The sequence below is a fragment of the Rhineura floridana genome, chromosome 3, assembly GCF_030035675.1.
Source record: "Rhineura floridana isolate rRhiFlo1 chromosome 3, rRhiFlo1.hap2, whole genome shotgun sequence".
Lineage (NCBI taxonomy): Eukaryota > Metazoa > Chordata > Lepidosauria > Squamata > Rhineuridae > Rhineura > Rhineura floridana.
This window is the reverse complement of record NC_084482.1, coordinates 111,583,488-111,603,288: the sequence shown is the minus strand read 5'-3', so window position 1 is coordinate 111,603,288 and position 19,801 is coordinate 111,583,488. Positions and strand designations below refer to the sequence as shown.

The window sequence follows — 19,801 nt, the reverse complement described above, 5'->3', positions numbered from 1 at the left end:
CATTAAAACATTTTTTTATGAAAATTCTTCAGCATTTTGGTTCTAATTTATCCTAATAAACACATTTTGTATGCAGTTGTGACTAATTACATATTTTTGCAAGCAATCTCTCCTAATATAATGCATTTTTATATGTTATTTTCACTAATATATTCATTTTTATTCAGACTTTCTCCTAAAATAGGAATTTTTGTAAACATTCTTTGGTTTAAGAACTGCATCACAAAATTTCATGTGCAAATTTCGAAGAATGACTGTGTTTGGGTTCTCATATTTTTTGGGAGAATGGTGAATTTGATAGATTTGGCTTTCATTGTAAACTGAATTTAATTTCTCCCCCATCCCTAGAGGAACCCAATGTGATTGCCATGTCTGTTCCAGAAAGGACCACTAAGGCTTCAATCCTGTATCGTCCCACTGAACGGGGTGGGACTTACTTCTGAGTACATGTGCACAGGATTGTACTGTACAGCTGCAAAACTATGCATGTGTACTCAGAAGTAACCCCCAATCAGAGCTTAGAAAAGTTACTTTTTTTGAACTACAACTCCCATCAGCCCAATCCAGTGACATGCTGGCTGGGGCTGATGGGAGTTGTAGTTCAAAAAAGTAACTTTTCCAAGCTCTGCCCCCAATGAGTCCCATTACTCCTGATAAGTGTGTATAGGCTTGTGGCTTTAGTCTCCAGAGTTATTCCTTGTATCTCTTCCTCATCCTCTCTTAAATCCACTTTCTGTTTTACTTAGTGTCTTCAAATTTTTCTTTGTACCTTTTTTATTTTAAGAAGAGCTGGATCTCTTCTAGTCTTCTCATCCACACTGCTACTACTTTGCTCTCATTTTGTAGTGACAGATTGCAGTGGCACAAGCAGAAGGAGAGGTTGCATTGGGAATGAAGGAGACATTTATTTAGCATTTCAGTCCATATGATGGGAGGTGAGGAAAAGCAAGGGAACAATTTGTAACCTGGTTCTGCCTTTTTCCTCATCCCTTATGTGGGTCTGATGATTTCAAAGCATTCTACAGAGACTGATGTACTGAGATCCCATATATCTCCCCCATATGTACCTTGGGTAAACATAATTTGGTTATATGTAGACTGGGTATTTGAAGTATTGCTTAGCAGGCCATTATAAAATCCCTCAGCCTTTTATTAAGGTTTCTTTCCCCTTTCTCTAGAACATGTGTTCTGTATTCTGCTCCCATTTCACAATATTAAACATATCCTTTGTGTCCTTTTGCATTTTTCAGCAGCAGTAATGTTTTATGGCAGAACGGTTCAGGCCATCACTACTGGGTCCAGGCCATCACTACTGAGTCCATGTAGCTTTACTGCAATGCTTTGATTCAGGGTAGAAACATACTCACTCTTCTGCCAGTGCCTCTCCACCTTTGACGATAGTCAAACTCCACCCCTTTTGACTATAAAACCTGGTGGAAGCAGCTTGCCTTCATTTTTTTTCAATTCAGTTTCAAAGAGATTTTGCAACTGATCGACAGATCAGCCTATTCCTCCTCCAGATGTGGCTAATGGAAATGCTTTGATCTGGCAACTAGTGGGCTTATAGCCTCAGTAAATGCATACAATGGTCAAGCAATAGTTAGTTGCTGCTTCATCATCTTAGTGACTCAAGGACAGGAATGAGCTAGCTCCAAACAGCAAGCTAAGGTAAGCTAGGTGTTTTGTATAGCATTAGTCCAAGTTTTTATTATGTTTTTCAGACAGTTTATCACAATTAAATTCATCTTTATTTACAGTAAAATAAAAATAAAACAAAAACAAAGAAATTTATCTTTGTTAAGCATTGGCATATCTCAGATGGTCTGTTCTCAAGATGTCACAATGTCTGCTTAGGATTGTACTTTGTGCTGGTGCTTAAGATTAGAACCAGGGGACATAGTGTAATACAAGCTCCATATCACTGAGCAGTGAAAAGATCAAGGGGTAGTGCTACCCGGGTTTGGCTTCCTTTGGAGGAGAAAGCACTGAACACGTATGGTGCTTTTGTAATATTTTGTTTATATTACAAACACACAAATAGACCATAAGTGGAGGCTAGCAGCATGTGTACTCACATCAGACAGCAGATCTGTTACCCCACATTAGGTCTTCGGAGAGAAACACCCTGCACCCAAGTCTTTTAAGATGATCTCAGCTTTTCAGCTAACCTAGGGCAGAGACACACCCTAGTTCCAGTGCATCTTCACTTCTCTCTTCTAAAAATGCGGGCACATGATGCTAGTCAAACCCCACCTCTTTTTACTGTGAAACCTGGTGGGATCAGCTTGAGTGCTTTTTTAAAAAAATGGCTTCAAAGAGATTTTGCAACGGATCAGCAGATCAACCTGTTCCCCCTCCAGGTGTGGCCAATGGAAACACTTTGCTGCAGGCAACTAGTGTGTTCACAGCCTTAGTCTCATCCTTATATACAAATACACTTGAGCCAGGGAGAGGGTTCACTTCTCAAAGTTTTGATAGCAAATACTCAAGAGAGACCTCTCATTAGTTCTCTCTGAGATATAACCTAGGCTACACTCTGACCAGAATAAAAGCAATAGTGATATTCACAAGAATCAGAAAGCAATCCCAGAGCACTAGGAAGTGCCTTACTGAGGCAGTCCGATAAAAAGTATAAAAGATAAAAGGAATGAGGAACCTTTATTCTGTCAGGGGCTGCATGCCAGTGATAGGCATATACAGAGCCCAAAGTGTGTGGAGTTTACAGCATTGCAGGTTTGCATAGCAGTCTTTCTTGGCACCATACTATCTTTCTGTTTCTGTTCTTCCCCTCTCCATCTCTCTGACCATTCTGTGTACCCTCTCCGATTTACCCCTTTAATTAACACAGGCTGGAACCAATTACTTGCAGATGGCTTCTCTCCTTCCAACTCTGCATTCATTTTGGCTCTATTTCCATTTTTTCCCTACCCACATTCTTTCTCTCCGGGTTCCCCACACCTTGTGGCTCACTCCAAAGCTTCCCCCCCCCGGTTTCTCTGTGTCACTGCTGTGTCATTCTCTCTCTCTCTCTCTCTCTCTCTCTCTCTACACACACACACACACACACACACACACACACACAGCATGGAGAGGAACCAGAGGTGGTCATAGAATAATAGAGTTGGAAGGGGCCTATAAGGCCATCAAGTCCACTCCCCTGCAGAAATCCAATTTAAAATGGAAAATGGACTGCCTTTAAGTCGATTCCAACTTATGGCGACCCTATGAATAGGGTTTACATGGTAAGCAGTATTCAGAGGTTTAAAGCATACCCAATAGATGGCTGTCCAGCTGCCTTTTGAATATCTCCAGTGTTGGAGAGCTTACTACCTCTCTAGGTAATTGGTTCCATTGTTGTATGGCTCTAAACGTTTTTCCTGATGTTTAGTTGAAATCTGGCTTCCTGTAACTTGAACCCATTATTCTGATAAGACCGAGGTGCTACTTGTGGGTGACAGGGGAAGGTTGGGTGTTGCTGACCTGAATCTTAATGGGGTAAAATTACCCCTGAAGGATCAGGTCCGCAGCCTCGGGGTTGTTCTTGATTCCAAGCTGTCCATGGAGGCTCAGATTTCGGCAGTGAGCCGGGCAGCTTGGTATCAACTACACCTCATACGGAGGTTGCAACCCTACCTTCCTATTCATCAGCTCCCACAGGTGGTACATGCCCTGGTCACCTCTCGATTAGACTACTGCAATGCGCTCTATGTGGGGTTACCCTTGAAAACGGTCCGGAAACTACAACTGGTGCAGAATGCGGCGGCACGCCTGCTTACAAACAGCCGCCGCCGTGATCACATCACGCCGGTGTTATTTCATCTACATTGGCTTCCAGTTGTTTTCCGGGCCCAATTCAAGGTGTTGGTCTTAACCTTTAAATCCCTATACGGTCTCGGCCCAGTTTACCTGAAGGAGCACCTCCAGTACCACCAACTAAGCCGCCCGACCAGATCAGCCACACAGGGCCTTCTCTCCGTCCCACCAACGAAAACAGCTAGGTTGGTGGGGACTAGAGAAAGGGCATTCTCAGTGGCGGCCCCCACTCTCTGGAACTCCCTCCCGTTCGATCTTCGCCATGCCCCTTCCCTGGATACATTTCGCCGAGCCTTAAAAACATGGCTCTTTGGACAGGCCTTTGGGGTCCCCGGGGTGGGCTAATTTCTTTATATTGTTTTAAAACTGTCTATTGATGGCCCTGTACTGCCGCTTTTTAAAATGGTTACTGTTGACTGCACTGTATTTTATTATGTATCTATATTGTATTGTTGAATTTTAATGTTGTACGTCGCCTAGAGTGGTTTCGGCCAGATAGGCGACACAAAAATTAAATTTATGATGATGATGATGATGATGATGATGATGATGATGATGATGATGATGATGTGTCCTGCACTCTGGCATGATCGAGGAGAGATCCTGGCCTTCCTCTATGTGACAACCTTTCATGTACTTGAAGAGTGCTATCATATCTCCCCTCAGTCTTCTCTTCTCCAGGCTAAACATGCCCAGTTCTCATAGGGCTTTGTTTCCAGTCCTGTGATCATCCTTGTTGCCCTCCTCTGAACCTGTTCCAGTTTGTCTGCATCCTTGTCAAAGTGCAGTGTCCAGAACTGGATGCAGAACTCAAGATGAGGCCTAACCAGTGCTGAATAGAGGGGAACTAGTACTTCATGTGGTCTAGAAAGCAAGAGTGAACCTACAACATTCAGAGGACCTCATGAAATTAGGCTGGGAGCTTCAGGTTTCCTGCCAGTGGTCTAGTCCAAGTCCATATCTCCAACATGGGTGCAAAAGGAAAAAGTAGAGTTCTCAATTACCTGCCATGTGATGAGCTTTTAGCAGTGTACTGTTTAGGAACATTCCAAGCAAGAGGATGGACACTTTCACCTTCTTCTGTTGCTGTCTTTCATGAATGCCATTGCCCCTTCTTGACTACTTCATGCCCTTAGACATCTGCCACACATGAATCAGTTGTTCACAGAGGAAGAAGGAATTCCTTTCATTTTGTTTGAAACTAGCTGCGTGTTTCACTAAATGTCCTGCAGGGCATCCTGCCTATTTTTGAGTCTCCTGCTTGCAATTGTATAGAACACTCATATTTCTCACATCTCTTGCAGCATTAAGAGAAAGCAGGGAAGATCTGAATAAAAGGGTGGAGGGGAAGGAGAAAATTATCTGACTCTTTGTTCCCTGACCATGAAGGTAAAGTGAAATACTTAGTGATCACTCTTTGCAAAATCGGCATCACTAAAGAGTGAGCTCTCACCTTCCAGTCTCAGTTAAAGAACGTGTACACACCCCTTCCCCACACAGCTGTCCACGACGGTAATAAAACCCTGCTGTTTGCAGCCTTTATACTTTAGGCCCTGGTTCTCACCAGGTCTCCCCTCCATGAGACCAAGGTTGTTGACTGCATGTACTGGAGGTTGGGCCCAAAGGGCAGTCTAGGGATTCTGCTCTTGTACCGTCCACCCTGCTGCACGACAGACTCCCTGGCCGAGGTACTGGAGGTGGTCTCAGATGTGCATGTGCAGTCCCCAGACTTGTTAGTATTGGGAGACTTTAATGTACATTTGGAGGCCATCCTCACAGGGGCGCCTCGGGACTTCATGGAAACCATGGCTTCCTGGGAGCTGCATTCCAACGGGGCCCACCCATGTAGCTGGTCATGCACTCGACCTTGTGTTTGTCTCGGGAGAGGAGGGGAGTGATCTGAAAATTGGGGGTACATCCATCACCCCCTTGTCATGGTCAGATCACTACTTGGTGAGGGTGGACTTCTTGGTGCCACAAACCCTCCGTGGGGGTGGAGGACTGTGACGTCCTTCCCCTGGCACCACCTGTGACGCTCTCACTCGTGGCTACCAGCACTCAGGATCATCGTGTTTATTTTATCCTCTCTCTGCTCTAGCACAGATCTCAAAATATCCCCCTGCTAGGCCACACTACCCAACACTCTGTGTATCCAGTATAGCCTCTAGACTGTGCCTTAGTCTCTTCCTGGCTATTTTGATACCTTGTGTCTGTGTGTTTAGGTAATTCCCAACCCCCCTGAAGCCTCTTGCCTATGAAGCTCACAGCTCTGGGTTGCTCTGTGGTACTGAATGCTGATACAATATCTCCTCTTTTACCGCTGCCACCATTAGATACAATTTCTTCTTCAGCCTTGGTTACCCTGCCTTCCCCCCCTGCTCTGTACACTCCAGCTAAGGAATCAGGCTTTAAGTAAACCAAGAAAATATTTATTGCTAACACTAGGAATAACAAGATTACTTATAGGTTTTGTTGACAAGCATATGGTTTCATATATGATTCTCTTATGTTCTTAATTCTTAATATATGCCTCAGAACTCCTAATCCAATCTCTCAACAGCCACCTTCTCTCTACAACAACCTTCAACACCCACCACCTTCAACCAACCCACCACACTCCACTTACCATATTTCCTATAATAAACCTGCACTTACCATATTTACATTAACATACAGGAACATTACAAGGACCCATTAGGATGGTCCACCCCAGACGTCTGATGGATCCAGATGGATTCCTGAATGTGCTTGGGGATTCTTTGGAGCATGCACACGGGCACTCGGTTGAGACCCTGGTGGAGGGGTGGAATGCTGCAATCACTGGGGCATTAGACCGGGTGGCTCCAAAACGCCCTCTCCCCCTGAATAGAGCTCAGACGGCACCATGGTATACTCCACGGTTGCGAACTCTGAGGCGGGAGGTGAGACGGCTAGAGTGCCGGTAGCAGAAATCTCGCTCTGATGACGATCAGACACGGGTTAGAGCGGCTGTGGCAGCCTACCGTGTGGCAATGAGGGCAGCAAAAAAGGATTTTTATGCTGCCTCTATTGCATCTGCAGAGTGCTGTCCCAGGAGGCTGTTCCAAGTGCTCTGGAGCCTGGTTGGTCCAGTTGCCCCGGAACCGATGGAACATGCTAAAGCCTTCTGTGATGAGTTTGCAAAGCACTTTGCGGATAAAATCGATCGTATTAAGAGTGCTATTCTGTGTGCTGTGGACACAGTGAGCGAGCCAGAGGCGGCCAGTGGTGCTCCGGTGGTGTGGGATCGGTTCCAGCTTCTTCCTTCTGATGAAGTGGACAAGGTGCTTTCAACCTTAAAGCCAACCACTTGCTTCCTCGACCCTTGCCCGTCGTGGCTCATTATGAGCTGCAAGGACAGACTGGGCGAGGGGATCAAGATGGTGGTAAATACATCCCTGGAAGAGGGAGTAATGCCATCAGCTCTCTAGGAGGCAGTAATAAAACCAATTCCAAAAAAGCCCTCCTTGGATCCATCCCCAAGATCTGAACAACTTTCGCCCAGTCTCAAATCTGCCATTCCTGGGCAAGGCGGTTGAGCGGGTGGTGGCAAAGCAGTTGCAAGTGCATTTGGAGGAAGCGGATTATCTGGATCCATTTCAATCAGGCTTCAGGCCTGGATATGGGACTGAAAGGGCCTCGGTCGCCTTGGTGGATGATATGAGGAGGGCGTTGGATAGGGGCGAATGCACCTTCCTTGTCCTCCTGGATCTCTCAGTGGCTTTTGATACCGTTGAGGTGAAATAGAATTAAGGTCTTATTCTTCTTCTAGATCAACACTGCAATCCTGTACATGCAGCATAGTCATATGTATGTTTACTAATCTCATGGGACTTACTCCAATATAAGTGTTATAGGATTGTGGCCACAACTAGGCTGCATAGGTCCCATTGAAGTCAATGATATTTAAGAGAATTGTACTTTACAAAGAACAAGGAATTTTGCTGGAAATGGAAGGCCCGTGTCAAGTTCTCCCCTCCCCTCCATAATGACTTTTTCAATTTACCCTACATCTTATCATAGCTTACACTAGTGATAGATTTGCATTGTGTGCTTTTCTTTGCCAATTACAATGGAAGAAATAGTATGTACATGTTGAAAACTTAAGAGTCAGTAAGGTTTTCTTGAAACCAGGTTAGAGGAAGAGATGCAGCAAGCCAGTGAGAATAGTGTCATTGGTTCATGCTTGTTGGTTTGTCTTTCTGACACACACACACACACACACACACACACACACACACACACACACGCACGCACGCACGCGAGAGAAAGCAATTGGAAGGGAATTGTACGGGGAAAAACAATAAATACAGTGAGGGGATGATTTAGCCTGGAAGGATTAAGAGCTGTATCTGTGTATGCATAGTTTAGCGAGAAAATGCCTCAATGATGAGTCTGTAGATGTAAACGCCAAGGACTGAAAAGGATTATTTAGGGCTTTACATGGCAGGTGCATGAGTAGAAATGCAATGGAACCAAATTAGGGGAAATGTTAGCTTTGTATTAGGAGGAACTGCCTGTCAATCTCTGACATTAGCCGGCTGAACAGTTCTTGCATTCAAAGTACCAGAAGCTACATCATCCAAGAATCCTACACGGTCAGGGAGGCCAGTGCAAAAGGTCTGCTTCATTCTCAATATCCTTAAATGCAACAGTCAAGCTATGCTCTGTTCCAATAATGATGATGAAACACTTGTTTCAGTTGTGGTGCCTGGTGTAATAAAACACTTTCATAAATATTTGCAGGGGGAGCATTCTGCTCTCAGGAAATTCATTCTGTGTACAGTACTAAGAAGTCAATAAAATGTAGAGATACAAGCGCAAAGCGCCATGTTCTAAGATGGAGGGAAACAAATACAAGATTCTACATTTAAAGTTCTAGAAAACAACAATTGCCTATTCAACTAACAAGGCTCAAGAGTGTCAAAAATAAAAGATGTGTGAGTCTATGCCTCAACTCTTAACATTTCTGTTGAGATTACACATTTCCCAAGGTTCAGTAGTACTGAGATCCCAAGGCTGATATATAATCCTTAAATCAAATTAGAAGTATCATTGTCAGTGACAAGGAGATGGTCAAAGTCAGTCCTCTATGAAGATCTGCATTTTAAATCCTGATGTTTTTTCATTTTTTTTACTTCCTCCTCACCCAGCTGCAGATGGCAAGTCTCATAGGTAAAGCCGATAGCTTTGTGGTGGAGGACATGAGTTGAAGTTCAAGGTTCAAGCTTCACCACCTCCATTTAACTGATGTCTGTCATCCAAACTTATTTAATTCTTCCCTTTCCCCTTTATGCCTAGAATGTCCCCCAGGATACCTGTGATACCTCCCCTCTCTTGCTATTCAGAACCAGCCTTTACCATGAAGCCTTTGGCTTAGCCCCTTAGTCTTCATATCTTATTGAAATTTCCACGTGGGAGCTTAATATTGCAAACAGGTCACTCAGCTATCACATATGCCACCCTGGGCTCCTTCTGGGAGGAAGGGCGGGATATAAATTTAATAAATAAAAAATAAATAAATGGGTTGCTGGCAACAGGTTTTTTCCCACATCAGATTTTCTATGGAAAGGGTAAAACCAGATTAAATGGGGAAAATATACAGGCTGGCATTTTCATGCAAATTGTGTTAAGTAGACACTACAAAAAAAACAAAAACAAAATGACTTGCATGCATGAGGAGCACCGACATTCTTTTCTGCCACTCTCCCTGCCACTTGGAATAGTCTCCACTCTGAAGCTGCAGTTTGAATTTCAAGAGATGCTCCTCTTGGTATCAGTGGGACCAGTTTCCTTTGAAATGCATGCAGGAGCTTTGGGAACATATCAGGGTGGGTGGCATTTTAGTTGCATTCATACAGTTAACATCATTGCTAATTTGCTCTCTTCCTGTCACTTAATCTCCATCTTTCTCCCCTGAGTTGCCTTCCCCTGTACAACATTTTAGTTTGTGAGCTCTTCATGGTAGTCAAACTGTTTGTAAAGTGCCATGCAAATGAATTGTGCTATATAAGAAATAAGGTTTCTCTGCCTGAGATCCTGGAGAGCTGCTGCCAAATCAGAGTAGACAATACTGGGCTATATAATATACCAATGGTCTGAGTTAGTATAAAACAGCTTCATACAGTCATGAAATGGAAACTTGCATCTCAGCATGTTTAATTTTCTTAATCTTTCTACTTTTAACATGTATCCTTCTTAATTTGTGTTGTATTTCATTTTTGTTGTGCTTTCTGTTGTTTGTTTGTAAATGTTTTTGTGATTTTTTACTATGATATATCGTATTTTATCTTGTTTGTTCACCGCCCTGAGAGCTATTCTGCTAAGGGCGGTATATAAATTGAAATAATAAATAAATAATAAATAATGGTGACAGGCACCTCTGTTGTGCATAATAGGCAGGGACCCATAGGAGACCCACTATACTCTGGTAGCATGTCCTATGGAACATCGATTTCCAGCCAGAAAGGTGATTGTTCACAATTATTTTTATTACTGATGTGAGACCAATGTATTTGTGTTCCTGAGGTGTAGTGTTGGTGAGCAGAGGCAAACAATGAAGGATGGGTTGATGACTTCCTGCTATTTCAAATGTGCCTGTGCAATAGGGTTGCCAGGTTTATGGCCTGAGACTGATCCTGTATCTTTAGCAGAAGAGAAAGTCAGCCAAGTGCAGGTGTTCTTGCAACATTGTAATGGGAAAAACCACAAGGTGGAATTCTCCCTTCCCCCTGCCCAACATTTAAAGATACAAAAGACCTCTTGGAGACCGGGCCTGGCAACCAAGAGGTCTTCTATATATTTAAAAGTTGTGCAGGGGGGAGGGAGAATTCCCCTTGTGGTTTTTCCCATTACAGAGTTGCAAAAACACCTGCACTTGGCTGGCTTTCTCTTCGGCTAAAGATACAGGATCGGTCTCAGGCCATGAACCTGGTAACCCTACTGTGCAAGTGTTGTGACCTGCTCACTCAGGAGTGCAACTTTTTTGTTTTCTGTATTTACTTACAAGACTTTTACTATTAAGTCGCAGGATAAGTTACAACAATATAATCACAAAATTAAAGACAAATAAGTGTTTATACAATTATAAAAGCAAGTAAATAAATTCCAAACAAAAGTGGCCCCGTGTCAGTTAAGCAAGCTAAAGAAGTACATCCCACAAAAATGCCTTAATTGTCAAAAGCCAGGGTAAAGAAGTGGGTCTTCACAATCCAGGGAAAGCTATACAACAGAGATGCCAGATACACCTCTGTGGGGATGGTGTCTGACAATTTAGGGGGTCCTACAGGGCAAAAGAGCACCAAGGAAGAATTAAGCTGGATTTTTTTTATTGCCATATATACCCATTGGGACAGGCAGGCAAAAAGAAAACAGCGGTGAAAGATCAGTGGTGTGCTCACATAGCCATTCATAGTCTGCTGGAGCTTGTTAAGCTTTTGATGTTTAGCACCTCTGGTACAGTGTGAGACTGTTGTCCCCAAGCTCCAAAGCGCATTTACAACACAATAGGGAACAGGCAGAAGAAAGTTCACACTGCTGGATCCCACATATCTTACTTCAACAGAAACCTAATTGTGTGTGTTTATCTCACAAAAGATGCTGAAAGAAATGGGACAAGTGGAGCTTTGTAGGAAGGCAAGCAAGGAAAAATGGGAGGTGGGAGAGGAAGAGGCACGTGGCTGTATAGGCTCCATCAGGGTATAGCTGAAGTAGGCTTAGGCTATTTTTGTTTGTAGGATGCTATTCTTCTCCGCCAGCCATCAGTGAGCTGGTTAGGAAAGAAATCACATTTGTAAAATCACTCTTTGCCCTTGTTTTGAAATTTAAATGTGAAAAGTAAAGGTTTGTCAACTTCAGCTAGATGAGAGTGCAGGTACCTATCTGAATATTTTCACTCATTCACACACCTTTGTTAGAACTGTTGTTGCTATTGAAATGAGCTGTGCCTGCTATAATGCAAAGTATATCCAGATTTTTGTGTGGTTTGGTCCTGAATGGCCAACCAAAGTCCATTAGCTATTCAAAGGATATAGTCCTAAGAGAGATGAAAGTAGCCAGTACTAGTTTGCTGAGTCTTAAAGATTTGGAAGAATCTCTTTGAGGTGCTGGGGGAAGAAACTACCTGAAGAATCATAGGATGTTGTTCTCATGCTGTTTGAAAACTATTAATTCTCTTTGCTTTGATTGCTTGCTTGCATTTTTTGCAAGTAAACAGATACTGTGGAAGCTATTATCTCATTGAAAATGAACTAAGCACTATGGCACTGCTGCCCCAGGAACTTCTCATCTCTTGGGGAAGTGGAATAAGCAGAAGACTTTCATAAATGGCTATTAGTTTTTAAATGTGGATTATAACACAGATTATTTTCAGCTTTAACCTGGTGTCAAGATACTTGTGGATATTGCAAAGCGATAACTCATATATCAATTTTTCCAGTTCAAGGAAGTATTTTTTTTTCTACAGAACAAGTTGGTCACAGAGGCCCTGTGGGCAAATAGCCATAAAGTGGATGGTTGGGAGATTTAGATTTCATGAGGACATTAAAGGCTGACAGTTCTGACAGAGGATGATAAAATATATCTTGCGGTTCTATTGGTATATGCCCCTTAGCTAAGGATTTAGATGCCTTTTGCCCAAATTATCCTGAGGTCTCCTGTAGCATTGCATCCATTGTTGCCTGGATTTGCATGCTGTAAATCCCAGGGGAATAATATGGAGAACTAATGTATATCCTACATTCAGCTGAGGAGAGCCTATTTACTGCTCTGTCAGACACACTGATTTGTGGACATCTTTCCCTACAGATCATCAGAAGCTGGAACGAGAGGCTCGGATCTGCCGTCTCCTGAAGCATCCTAACATAGGTAGGGAAAAACATTCTCATCTTTGTGATGAGTGCATACATTTGTGGGACGTACTACTCTTGCTTTCCTTCATTCCTGCTAACTGCTAGGTACAGATCTATTTAGGAATGGATTGTTAGTAATATATTGCAAAGATAGACAACACCATGTAACATTTATTTATTCATTTATTATTTGATTTATATCCCGCCCTTCCTCCCAGCGGGAGCCGAGGGTGGCAAACAAAAGCACTAAAAACACTTTAAACATCATAAAAACAGACTTTAAAATACATTAAAACAAAACATCTTTAAAACATTTTTTTTAAGTTTTCAAGACTTTTTTTAAAAAAAAGTTTTAAAAACATATTAAAAAGAAATTCCAACACAGAAGCAGACTGGGATAAGGTCTCAACTTAAAAGGCTTGGGACTTCATCTGAGGACCCAAGATTGAAGAATACTGGTGTAGTGGACTGGGCAGAAAGGGAAGAGTAGCTGCCTGCAGCAGGATGACCAGGGTGCTTTTGTGTTGATTTTTTAATAAATCAGGGCTACATTCCTATACCTACCTACCTGATAATAATATTGAAAACAATGGGACTTATTTCTGTTTGGTCATGTGTAAGAGTGCACTGACTGTAGGCTGGATAAGAACTCTAGTGCTGTACCCAATAGAGCTCAACAGGGAAAGGAAATCAATAAAAATATTAAAAGGGGAAAAAAAGAATCCTAAGAATGTTGCTTGGTTTCTTTTAAACTCTCTCCCCCCTATTGGCTGTCTAGGTAATAACGACTGCAATTTACATCCATTAAGCTCCCTCCAATAACTTGATGAGTGCTCCAATACTGCAATAGCACACCAGGGAAGTGCATGGACATGAACATAGAAAAATGTGTATAATATTGAAAATTAGGAGACAAAACACCAAACTAATATAGGAGTTGTGGGACTAATGTTGCTCATTACTAATTATGCCAAAAATACTGTTCAGTAGCTGCCCATGACATTTATGCAACCACTTTATACACAGCCGACCCAATAACAATAAAGCACTGGCTATGGGGTAGGTGAGATGGAACGGTATTTCCTAATGACACTGTGGGTTAAGCACAGAATAAAATATAGTATCTCAGAAAGAGAAGCTGTGTCTTTAAAGGACTCTGGTTCTTTTACCATTAATTAATAAAAAGCTCATATTTATTGTGCAACCCTCCACCTTCCAAAAAGGCCTCAAATATATTGCTTAAAATACTGCTAAGAGCAAGAAAAGCCCATCCCTGATTTTAATTAGCTTTTGATCACAGTAGGTTAGAAAGGCCAGGTAAAAAAGAAGGCAAGGTACCTGTACTTTTGATAGGTGGGCAAAAGAAGGCATTTCAACAGGTGTAACTTGTCATGCAACCTATACCTGTTGAGTGAGCACACTCATCAAAGGTGCAGGAGCCCTGCGCTCATTTGTACCTGGCCACCCTAGGACCCTATATTTGCTGAAGTAGTGGGCCATATATCTTATGGTATATTTCAGGAGATGGGACTTGTAGAAAAGTAGGTTCTGTTCTAGTTCTCTTCTCCCTCTGTGACTCTCAGCACAAGAACCTTAATCCACAATGAGCTGAGTATAGCTGGGGGAATAAATTGCTTGTTTATTTGCATGTGGTGAGTAACTGAAATTGTATTAAATGCAAATTTAAAAGTACTGCACATTGCCAATCACTGAATTAAAATAACAACACATAAAGAAGAAAAATAAAACCAGTCAGATCAGCTTGAAACTGAGTGAGTAGCAATCCAAACGTGTTGGTTTCACCTTTAAAGTCTTGCTCAGCCCTTACCAGACCTTATGATCTGTCTCTTCCTGTGTGAACCTATTTACCAGTTGAGAGGTCTAATCAGTAGGCCTTACTGTACCCTTCCCCCACCCTGGTTCCGTTGAGATGTTTTGGTCTACAACTCCCAACAGTTGTGCTGGCTGGGCTTGATGAGAGTTGTAATCCAAAACATCTGAAGTGCACCAGGTTGGGGAAGACTGCCTTACTGTTGGTATCATCTTCGTGTTAAGTGTGAATGGACAGAAATTTGGTTTTTAAGCTACACTAATTGTGCTGTGTTTGTGAACCCTGCTTCCTGAAGCAATTGGTGGGTTTTCAGAGGGGGCAAAGCTGTTGGTTGGCAATATCCCTATTCAGTTGTTATTCCAAACAGTGTGGAAATAATTCAGGAAGAGGGTGTAGAGCCTACTGCTCTTGCATCCAATGTCCCTGTTTGTGGCAACTGTGTCCCTCCCTCCCCTGTCCTTCCCACATTGAGCAAGAAGCTCTGAAGGAGGATTCTATGTGTCTTCAGCTGAATGTGCTTAGAAGTGTCCCTGCAACTGGGAGCTCTGCAGGGATGTTGGGTATAGGACCAACCCATGTGGCCCCACAGCCTCTTCATGTGTTATTTCCCCATTGTCTGGAATAATGGCTACATAGGACTAAGACTGATTTCTGTATTATTTTCTATGGCTGTTTCTATTTGTTGAGTTTTATTTTCTTTTATGGTTGTTTTTTAAAAAAACTGAATTTAAGACTGCTTTGAGCTTTTTGGAAAAGTGGTAGATCAATACTGTGTTAAATAAACAATTCTTAGAAGAAGGCTGCTTCCACTGGAGAACTGAATTCAGATTTCTACTGAATATGGACTAGCTGCTGCTTTAACCAACGACTTGCACTCACAGAAGGGATTTGTGATTGAGGCAGGAAGTTGTAGTTACTCTGGACTAACTGATTCAGAGTACTGAGAGGTAATTTGATATATGTGTGGCATATGAAAGATGCAGGCCCGGAGAAAGGAGGGAAAAATAAACCTCAAAATGCTACAGCTGTGATGCTGGCTTGCTCTGTCATGTTCCCTGTCTCCTAGAGCTTGTGTTGATTTGAGTTCATGGCTTAACAGGAGCTACCTACATCATGGGAGCTTCACCCAATGTAAAACAATCTAGAATTCAGACAAAGTTAAGAGACCTTTCCATTATCTGATAGCTATTAGTGTAAACAGCAGTATCAGACATAGAGACATGCTGGGCTTTTGTATGCTGAATAAAAATTAGTTAGGAGCAAGCAATGGTGCTATAGAATAACACACACATAGACCAAAATTAACTTATTCACTAATAGGCAAAAAAATCTTGCGGTTAAGAATGTACCTATAAGCCAACATATATTTCTATTAAACTTTAAAAAGCAGGGAAATTGGGCAGCTATAGTGAATGCACCAGGGGAGCAGGAGACCTGACCTCCTCTCTGAGATATTGTACTGCACTACACATTTGTCAAAATGCATACACAATTTGGGTTGGTCTTTCACAGTCCAATCCACTTCCTGTGTAGCTTGGAAGAATTTGGTAACATGTGCCTCTTGAGCTTATGGTGAGTGGTGGCAATATCTGCAATGAGCCCAAATAAAAGAAACAAGACATGTGCTGTGCTGATCTTGTTTTAGCAGGGAGGAAGCAACAACATTAAGACAGTTGATATAGTTCAGAGGAGAGAGGGGGAGAGGAAAGGCAGGTCTGATCATTTGCATGCTTATTGAGTTCAATGGGATTTACACCCATGCAATCAGGATAGGTAAAACTGACCATGGGGGAGGAGGAGAAAGGGGAAGGGAAGGAGAGGGAAGGAGGAGGGGAGAGGAGAGGGGAAGGGGAAGGGGAAGGGGAAGGAGGGACACCCTATTCCCCTCACAGAGATGCAATTCCCAGACTGTTAAACCACTCTGGCCACCTGAGCTCTGTTCAGGGGAATAGGAGTCTCCTAACAACTGTCAGCACCCTTCACAAACTACACTTCCTAGAATTCTTTGGGGGAAGCTATGACTGTTTCAAGTGAAATAAATATCTGCCGTGGGTGTGGCCACCAGATTAGCCAAACCAAAGAGCTGTTAGTCTGGCTTTTAGAACACTGACATTTGGTTCTTACTGAGCATGCCCGTCATTGTCGTTGTCATTGACTCCAGTGTTATTGACTCCAATGTTAAATTTCTTAAATTAATTAAAAAACAGACAGGCACTTTTTTAACTGCAGAAGATGAAGGTTAGAGTATGGGACAAGATCACTAAGAGGATTACAGGTACTCCGTGAAGATAGCTGATTTTTAATTAATTTCATCAAATTATGAGACCACTGACACAAAAAAGTCCAACAGGGGTCTGGATTTCCCCCCTCTTGTTTTACACTTTGAAAGTTCAATTCTCTCTGAGTGTTTTGTGTATCACCATGAAAACTTCGTTTCTGAGCTCAGGACTGTAGGTTTTGTTTTGAAATGAGCTTATGGGAAGCATCAGAATGGCATGGAGGTATTTTCAATTTAACATTGCGGAATGTGAAAAATCCATGCTGGCTATAGTATATAGCCACTATCGTGGCTATATAATAACATGGATACTAGTACAACATGGATTTGGGGCTGTGTGTCTTGAAGGAATTACTTTATCATGCTGATGTATTATACAGCCACAAGAGCGGCTGTACACTATAGTCAGCATGGATATTTCACATTCCTCAATGTTAAATTGAAAATACCCCCATGCCCTTCTGATGCTTCCTATAAGCTCATTTCAAAACAAAACATTACAAAACTTATAGTCCTGAACTCAAAAGCACTTGTTTAACAACCCTCTAAATTTTCATGGTGATACACAAAACAGTCAAAGAGAATCAAGAGTTCAAAGTGTAAAAAGAGAGAGGAAAACCCAGGGCCCTTTTGGACTTCTTTCTGTCAGAGTTCTCATAATTTGTTGAAATTAATTAAAAATCAGCCATGCTCACAGAGTTCCTGTAATCCTTTTACGGACCTTGCCCCATACTCTGACCATCTTCTGCAGTTTAAAATTTTTTAAAAAATGCCTGGTTGATTTTTAATTAATTTAAGAAATTTTGCATTGAACTCAATGATAATGTTGGGCATGCTCAGTAAGAACCAACTGTCAGTGTTCTAAAAGCCAGACTCACAGCTGCTGGACTTGCCTAATCAAGGGGCCACATCCACACCAGACTTTGATTTCATGTGAGACAGTCATGACTTCCCCCAGAGAATCCTGGGAAGTGTAGTTTGTAAAGAGTGCTGAGAGGAGACTCCTATTCCCCTGACAGAGTTCCAGTGGCCAGAGTGGTTTAACAGTCAGCCTCTCTGATTGAAGCTCTGTGAGTAGAAGAGGGCATCTCCTAGCACCTCTCAGCACCTTTCACTAATTACACTTCCCAGGATTCTTTGGGAGAAGTCATGACTGTCTAAAGTGAAATAAAGGTCTGGTGTGGATGTGGCCAGGGACAGCTTTGGTTTAAATTTGGGTGGGAGGCTCCATGTGCCTGCTGTAGAATAAAAAGATGGGGGAAACCCTGAAAAAGAATGATACTGTTCACAAAGTTTCCCTTTTGAAAAGGAAAGGGGCTTCCCCTCTGACCAGTGCCCACCCATCCAATCCCCTCCCCTTCCCTCCCCTTCCTGCCCTCCTCTTCACCTGCCCTTCCCCCAGGTCAATTTCATCTATCCTAAGCATGATTCCCCCTTTAGGATGCACACCTTAACGTGGTGAGGGGGTTTGAGAGTGTTGAAGAAGCTGAGAGCAATGCCGTCAGGAGTCTAGACTCCTAGCAGGGGCACCCATGGCGGAATGGTCAAAGCTGAGACACCAGACTAAGATGCATCCAAACTCAGAGGAAGGCAATGGTAAACCACCTCTGAATACCTCTTACCACGAAAACCCTATGAACAGAGTATCCAAAATGCAATACGAGATAGTGCTGGAAGATGAGACCCCCAGGTTAGAAGGCACTCACTGAGCTACTGGGGAAGAACAAAGGACAAGTACGAGTAGCACTGTGACTAATGATGCAGCTGGGTCAAAGCCGAAAGGAAGCCCAGATGGTGATGTGCACAGATGTGAAAGGAGAGTCCGGAGTTGTACGACGCACACAGTAGGAACATGGAATGTGAGAAGCATGAACCAGGGAATGTTAGAAATTGTCAAGCAAGAAATGGAGCGTATCAACATTACAATACTTGGCGTGAGTAAATTAAAATGGACTGGAATGGGACATGTTCAATCAGGCAACTACAAAATATTTTATGCAGGAAATGAGAAATCAAGAAGAAATGGGGTTGCTTTAATAGCGAGAAGTGATGTAGCAAAAGCAATTAGGAGCTACAACGCAAGGTCTGAGTGAGTGATATCAATGAGATTAAATGGGAAACCTATTAACATAACCATCATCCAAGTCTATGCTCCAACATCAAATGCAGAAGAAGAGGAATTGGAGAGATTTTACGCAGAAGTACAGGAGGAAATTGATCACACACCAAAACAAGATATGATGATAATCATGGGGGACTGGAATGCAAAAGCAGGGAACAGAGAAGAACTAGGAATTGTGGGGAAATGGGGCTTAGGTGACAGAAATGAAGCAGGAGAAAGACTTGTTGAATTCTGTGAAGCCCATGATTTGTTTCTTGCCAACACAGTTTTTGAGCAACCAAAAAGATGACTGTACACGTGGACATCACCAGATGGTCAATATAGGAATCAAATTGATTATATAACTGGAAACAGAAGATGGAGAAGTTCCATACTTTCTGCAAAAACAAGACCAGGAGCAGACTGCGGTACAGATCATGAACTGATTGTATCGAAAATCAGAGTAAAGCTAAAGAAGAACAACAAAGCAATCATAATGCCAAAATACAATTTAAATAACATCCCAGAAGAATATAAAGATCAAATAAGGAACAGGTTTGAGGCTTTAAACTTAGTTGACAGAGAACCAGAAGAACTATGGACTGAAGTCAGACTCGTGATCAGGGACGAATGCAAAAACACAATACCTCTAGTTAAAAAGAGAGAAAGACCTCAATGGATGACTGAAGAAACTCTTAAAATGGTTAAAGAGAGAAGGAAAGCAAAAGCAAAAGTAGATAGAAACACGGTCAGAACCCTAAATGTAACTATACAACAACTAATACGTAGGGACAAAGAAAACTATTACAATAGTTATTGTATAGAAATAGAAAAGGACAACAAAATGGGAAGAACAAGAGCCCTATTCCAAAAGATTAGAGAAATGAAAGGGAAATTTAAACCATGAGTAG

General features: G+C 42.3%; 1 protein-coding gene across 3 annotated transcripts in view; it reads left to right on the top strand.

Annotated features, from left to right (window-relative positions):
* Positions 1–19,801, top strand: part of CAMK2A (calcium/calmodulin dependent protein kinase II alpha) — a 204,394-nt gene that overhangs the window by 84,091 nt on the left and 100,502 nt on the right. For all 3 annotated transcript variants that reach the window (XM_061617364.1, XM_061617361.1, XM_061617363.1), the window contains exon 3: positions 12,637–12,696. In XM_061617364.1, coding sequence (XP_061473348.1) covers positions 12,637–12,696 — 60 coding nt within the window. The remainder of the gene's footprint in view (positions 1–12,636; positions 12,697–19,801) is intronic.